General features: G+C 39.7%; 1 protein-coding gene across 1 annotated transcript in view; it reads right to left on the bottom strand.

The window, feature by feature from the left end:
- Nucleotides 1–5,174: 5,174 nt before the first annotated feature.
- Nucleotides 5,175–7,187, bottom strand: part of LOC124613384 — a 98,159-nt gene continuing 96,146 nt past the window's right edge. Inside the window, exon 3 of the mRNA XM_047142087.1 lies at nt 5,175–6,014. Within this exon, the coding sequence (XP_046998043.1) occupies nt 5,175–6,014 (840 nt within the window). The remainder of the gene's footprint in view (nt 6,015–7,187) is intronic.

Genomic DNA, 7,187 nt, shown 5'->3' with positions numbered 1-7,187 from the left:
CTTTATCATCAGAATAGAGAATCAATCACTTAAGCTTAATATTAGCAAAAGAAGGGTAGTCCAGTGTGTAAAGCTCATGCAATAAGGATCACTGTGAAAAAAATTATCGCAAATTCTGAAGCCATGGAATGTTCAGAAGAGCAGCCCTATAGTGGACAATGAGACAGAAGTGCTACTGCTACTTGGACAGTTCTGGAAGGAATGGAGACTTTAGCAGGCTCATGCCCACATGGTAAGGTAGTGCTTGTGAAGTCACATATCACACCACCACTATTGCACTACTGTTTAGAGATCATTAAGGTGTATCCTCAAAGTCCCGTTTCCTCATAAACTGTTATCCATCAGTTCTGTGATGCAGAGAATGTATGCTGTGTGAGCACTTCAAAAAATGGGGGAAAAGGACAATTGGTTGTCTGACATGTTGTGGACCTATGAAGCCCATTTGACCCTAACTTCACCCTTGCTATTTGGAGCATGCTATTTTTTAACGAGGTATTTTAAATAAAGAGGATTTATCTACCATCCCCATTCAATGATGGGAAAATGGTTTACTGTGCAATTTATCAATGTGTTGTGCCTGTAGAAATAATACTACTAGGATTTTTTCTACTGTTTTTAATGAGTCTACCTTATCCTTTGGTGTCATATCTTTGTAAGGCAACCTTATAGTGATGTTATTGCTTTTTAACACATTAATGATGCATGGATAAGTCCCTCGTGGACTTGGCATGCAGAAATTGATTATTTGTTTATATAATGCACAGTGGTGGTAATTGTTAAACATTAAAAGCTTTATATCTATGGGTGCCTTCTTAAAAAGTGGGTATTTGTGGAATTCTGGGGAAAATGGGTTAATTTACAACAAACTGCAGCAACAGACTTATCTAAATATAGCTTAGGAGCATGAGTGGGTTCATGGGGGTGGCTGAAAGCGGCAAGAGTGTATTTGTTTAAATGTTACACTGTGATATTTCTTAAACAGGGTACATCTGTGTAAATTACATAATATTATTCTTGAAAATACGTTAAAAGTGGGTTTTTTGAATATTGGGAGCAAATCGGCACTATTGTAACAAATTAGAGCAAACACTCACAAAACTGTAAGTAGCAGTAAATTGTAGTAATGAGAGCAAGGCTTTAATAATGTTTGCATTTAACTGTGAAGATTATTTTTATTGTGCCTAGGGGACAGTGGCAAATCTCTGCAATGATCCGTCCACTACAGTGAACAGACAAAGAATGACAAAAATCCACTTGACTGGAATATAAATGAAAGGGGAAGACGGGAAATTTGTTATAACTAATCTTATTGGCATAAAAAGATAAGGAAGATATGATTTCTTGCCTCTTGTAAATCTTCCTATTGACCTAGGTCAGTGGGGGAAAGGTGACCTTCGTTTTGGTCTTAGAACCTGCACAGTGGATGGGTGACCAAGGAGGGGACAGTTGACATGTTTTGGGTTGCATCCTGACCTTCAGTGTACCACACGCAATTGCCTCAGAGACGTGGGTGGGGTGCCAGCTTGCACCGTGATGTTGAGAGGAGATCATTATCTTAGGAACAAAGCATCCTGTCCCACTAATAACGTGGTGACTGAAAAGGATGGAATGATATAATATAGAGCGAAAAAATATAATCATAGTGTTTGACGATTTTTACAACCGTAGGAGGGTTGCACTTCAAGACACGAGAAAGAGCACAGGAATGTTACTGATTCTGATTCAAATGTGGTGCAAGTGTTCAGGGAAATACACTATGACAGACCAAGATTTGCGCTCCACGAACGCAGCCAATTCTGGTCAGCACTCCGGCTTTCCTCGCCACTGTGCTATTCCTAGCGGGTGTGCGTTGAGACGCCTATATGCTGAAGGCTGCACACGCAGGAAACTTAGGAAGACGTGTTTTCTACATGGTACAACAGTTTCTAAGAGCGAAATCTGCATCATACTTTCACAAGCAGATTTTATCACACGTATTTAATTTCAACTTTTTCTTTTCTGCCAAAACAATAACTTTTATTACTTGATTAAAGAAGTATACATTAGGTAGTGCTAATACAGTGAGAGGAACTACAAAAAGCTTTACCTATAGGCATTTAATATCAAGTTATTACGTTTATAAATTTTCGTTTATAATGTGTAATATGTCGTGGACTATGGTTCGTGATGTGGTCAAACACATGGAGTTACGCAGATTAAAATCTGCTAAACCTGAACGCTGGTGAGACGTTGTCAATTTCATGGGGGAAAAACACCTGTATTGAACCAAACATTGAAATAACTTCAGTGACTTGTCTTTGTGCAGTCGAAGATATTGGTCTTAAGGTGACATTTTATCACTGTCTTTTAAACACTGTAAGTAGGCTGTATAGGTTTTTTTAATTGGTAACGCCACGTAGCGCTCTGTTTGAAAATCACTGGCTGTGCTGTGTGCAGTCTGTGGCTGGTTTGCGTTGTTGTTGGCTATTGTAGTGTTGGGCAGTTGGCTGTTAACAGCGCGTAGCGTTGCGCAGTTGGAGGTGAGCCGCCAGCAGTGGTGGATGTGGGGAGAGAGATGGTGGAATTTTGAGAGCGGAAGATCTGGACGTGTGTCCATCAGAAAGAGTAAATTTGTAATATTGGATATCATGGACTGATATATATATATATTATGACTTTTGAACACTATTAAGGTAAATACATTGTTTGCTCTCTATCAAAATCTTTCATTTGCTAGCTATGTCTATCAGTAGTTAGAACCTTCAGTAGTCAGAAACCTTTATTTAGCTGGCAGTAGTGGCGCTCGCTGTATTGAGTAATTCGAGTTACGAAGATTTTTGTGAGGTTAGTGATTCATGAAAGGTATAGGTTATTGTTGTTAGTCAGGGCCATTCATTTGTAGGGATTATTGAAAGTCAGATTGCGTTGCGCCAAAAATATTGTGTATCAGTTTAGTGATGATCAGAATAAGTAAAGAGAGAAATGTCTGAGTACGTTCAGTTTTGCTCAGCTGTTTGAAAATCAAATAACGTAAGAAACTTCCTGGCAGATTAAAACTGTGTGCCCGACCGAGACTCAAGCTCGGGACCTTTGCCTTTCGCGGGCAAGTGCTCTACCATCTGAGCTAATAACATAAGAGTTTTTCCAGCAGCGTCATTCATAAATTTTTCTAAGGTGAGGTTTCAGTCAGAAGACAAGTGCATCGTATCGACTTTCTGGTTGGTGTCATAATGTTCTAGTAAGTGTTTATCCAGCCTATAGCAGTGGGATGGAATATTAAAGCACTTTTCATGGTCTTTAAACGATACAAAAAGTAAGGCAATTCCCATTCGGCACTGAACGATGTGGCTTCTCCACATTTCATTTTTAGACAAGTGCATAGATGCCGCAGTATTCCTGGAGTAGAACGTAAATGAAATTTAACGTAAGTAGTATTGTCAGAAAACTGATTGGCGTCTGAGAAGGCGAATGTTTTGCTCAAATAGCGACTGGCAGCAGCCTTCATTTTGTTCTTCCTCCTCAGCCTAAGTCACTGTTGTGCCTGGGAGCACATTCGGAGCACTCGCGCTCGTAGAGCGTTATTTGGCAGGCCTGCACTAATACCTTAAACTGTATTCAAGGAAAAGAAACGACTTCCTGACACTTAAATCTATACTCGATGTTAACAAATTTCTCTTCTTCAGAAACGATTTCCTTGCCATTGCCAGTCTACATTTTATATCCTCTCTACTTCGCCCATCATCAGTTATTTTACTCCCTAAATAGCAAAACTGCTTTACTACTTTAAGTGTCTCATTTCCTAATCTAATACCCTCAGCATCACCCGATTTAATTTGACTACATTCCATTATCCTCGTTTTGCTTTTGTTGATGTTCATCTTATATCCTCCTTTCAAGACACTGTCCATTCCGTTCAACTGCTCTTCCAAGTCCTTTGCTGTCTCTGACAGAATTACAATGTCATCGGCGAACCTCAAAGTTTTTACTTCTTCTCCATGAATTTTAATATGTACTCCAAATTTTTCTTTTGTTTCCTTTACTGCGTGCTCAATATACAGATTGAATAACATCGGGGAGAGGCTACAACCCTGTCTCACTCCTTTCCCAACCACTGCTTCCCTTTCATGCCCCTCGACCCTTATAACTGCCATTTGGTTTCTCTACAAATTGTAAATAGCCTTTCGCTCCCTGTATTTTACCCCTGCCACCTTCAGAATTTGAAAGAGAGTATTCCAGTTAACGTTGTCAAAAGCTTTCTCTAAGTCTACAAATGCTAGAAATGTAGGTTTGCCTTTTCTTAATCTTTCTTCTAAGATAAGTCGTAAGGTTAGTATTGCCTCACGTGTTCCAACATTTCTACGGAATCCAAACTGATCTTCCCCGAGGTCCGCTTCTACCAGTTTTTCCATTCGTCTGTAAAGAATTCGTGTTAGTATTTTGCAGCTGTGACTTATTAAACTGATAGTTCGGTAATTTTCACACCTGGCAACACCTGCTTTCTTTGGGATTTGAATTATTATATTCTTCTTGAAGTCTGTGGGTATTTCGCCTGTCTCATACATCTTGCTCAGCAGATGGTAGAGTTTTGTCATGACTGGCTCTCCCAAGGCCATCAGTAGTTCTAATGGAATGTTGTCTACTCCTGGGGCCTTGTTTCGACTCAGGTCTTTCAGTGCTCTGTCAAACTCTTCACGCAGTATCTTATCTCCCATTTCATCTTCATCTACATCCTCTTCCATTTCCACAATATTGTCCTCAAGGTGAGGTGTGTAATAAAATATTTACACAAGCATTGTTTAAACGGCATAAAGTTAAAATTATTTATGTGGTACATTACACAACATTTCTGAAAATATTCAAAGTGTCACACAGTTCAAAATATTCCACATATATAGCAGTAATTTTTGAAGTCACTAAATCATGGACGAACATGGGCAATAGAGTGTAATGATCAGGTATACTGGCTTGAGGGTGTAGAATGGACGCAGGGAGCTAATGAACTTGGTCCTTCGTAAGAATTGTGGCTACAGGCCTCAATATGGGATGTGGAGCGATGAGGGCAAAGGTATATTTATAATATTACAGTGGAAGGACATGAACTTTGAATTTGGATATTTAGAGATTAATAAGTCACTGGGATAGGGGACGACTAATTTTACATTTGAATCTGAAAAAACTAGTCATACATAAGGACCTCAACTGATGGGCCTTAAGTTTGGATCTGAAGGTAGAGGCTGGGCATTGAGATCTGAGGGTATTGGACGAAGATTAGGGTCAGATGGTATAAGTCTAAGATTGTGGTCTGAAAGTATCGGTTTTAGGTTTGGATCTGAAGGGATCGGACGGACATTGGGATTTGATGGTAAGGGATGGAGGTTAGGGTCAGAGGGTATAGGTCTAAGGTTGGGACCTGAAGGTATGGGTTTTAAATTCGGATCTGACGGTATGGGGCGGAGATTAGGGTCAGTAGGTATAGGTCTAAGATTGTCATCTGAAGGAACAGGTTTTAAATTTGGATCTGAGGGGATTGGCTGGACATTGGGATCTGAGGGTATGGGATGCAAGCTAGGGTCAGAGGGTATAGGCCTAAGATTTGGATCTGAAGGTATTGCTTTTAAGTTTGGGTCTGAAGGGATCACACTACCAATGGGACTTGAGGGTATGGGATGAAGGTTAGGGTTAGAGGGTACAGGTCTCAGATTGGGATTGTCAGGAAGGGGCCGTACGTTTGGTGCTATAGGAACCAATCTAGCACTCCTGTCTAAGATTACAGATGGGCCATATGAACTGGAGTGCGAAGTTTTGACAATATGGTTGATGAAATGGGGAGCTATATCATCACTTGCTCCCTGGAGATCTTGTTGATTGATGTGCTTAGAAATGTAATAGTCTTCAGGTACTTTTTCACTGTGTCGTCTAAAGCCCGAATCACTTCCAGTGGCAAAGTCGCTTGGCTCTGAAACTCCGTGGCGATCACCTTCATTATGTTGTGCACGCACTTTAATGATACAGAATGCGAACACCTCTGCGATTATCTGGAATGACAGAAAAATTTGTTAGTCTTTGTTAATGCACACAAGTATGTTAACAAAGTTTCTGTTTAGCTTTAAACAAAATTCTAGGAACAAATTACACGTTTTCTAGCTGACAACTACAATAGCTCCATGAGTGAATATGACTCCGTGGCAAAGTTGTAGCTGTATGCTCTGCTAAAGGGTTACATTGTCACTAATTGTGAAAAAAATAGTGCAACGTTATTAGAAACGCATGAACAAACACTTGCGAAACGATTATATTCTGCTCTTAAACATGGCTCGAAACAGGCATTACATCACTGCGATACTACTGTTTTCTAATCCAAATGAGAAACTGTGAAGATATTTACTAACGTTATGTAGTCATCAGATATGCAGGACGTTCATTTATTATTGTTATAATGGCTCAACAACTTCGAGGAAAAATCAAAAGCAACTTCAAGCTCGTATCTGGAGTTTTGCGTCAACCACTGAACTCACCTATGAAAACTACAGACAGGAGCAGAGAAAATTTATTTCAATCTTTCACTCTATAACAGTTAGGAGGAGTTTAACAACTAAATATTTATAACATAAAGGTCCGATTCACATCAATTGTTTGCATATATTACAAATGTTCAATGGATATCGTAACTCATTTTATTTTGGAAAGGAACATTTGATGGAAATATAGTTCGATTGTAGGTGAATACTCAATCAGTATCGAGGCACATGTATACGTAGCAAAATAGTTACAAAGTGTGAAGTGCCTCCATGGCCTTCAACCAAATTTATGAGCATATAATGGAGGCTCACAAAATGTACACTGCTTACTCACATTCCAGGGTAACGTTACGTGATGTACAATGGGACTGCCTGTGCACATCTTGTCCACTGCTGGATTAACTAAGTGATTTGTCTGAGTTTGTAACAGAAATCTTGGGCCTGGGGGCTAATGGAGCAGTATATTTCGAAATAACCAAGTGTGAAAGCATTCACTGTACCATAGAAGAATGTCGTGAATGTAAGAGGGGCGTTCAGTACGTAACCCAACACATTTTCCTTTTACTCGGCCAATTCCCGTTGAAAAAATGCAGAACTTATTTTGGGACTTTGTGGATTATTTCCGCTTCAGCCCCTATAGTTTCATGAGGTTTCGATGGGTGACGGCGCTATACGTAGCCTTCGAAATGA

This window comes from Schistocerca americana, chromosome 4 (assembly GCF_021461395.2).
Source record: "Schistocerca americana isolate TAMUIC-IGC-003095 chromosome 4, iqSchAmer2.1, whole genome shotgun sequence".
In the NCBI taxonomy this organism is placed as follows: Eukaryota; Metazoa; Arthropoda; class Insecta; order Orthoptera; family Acrididae; genus Schistocerca; species Schistocerca americana.
This window is presented reverse-complemented; position numbering and strand designations above follow the sequence as displayed.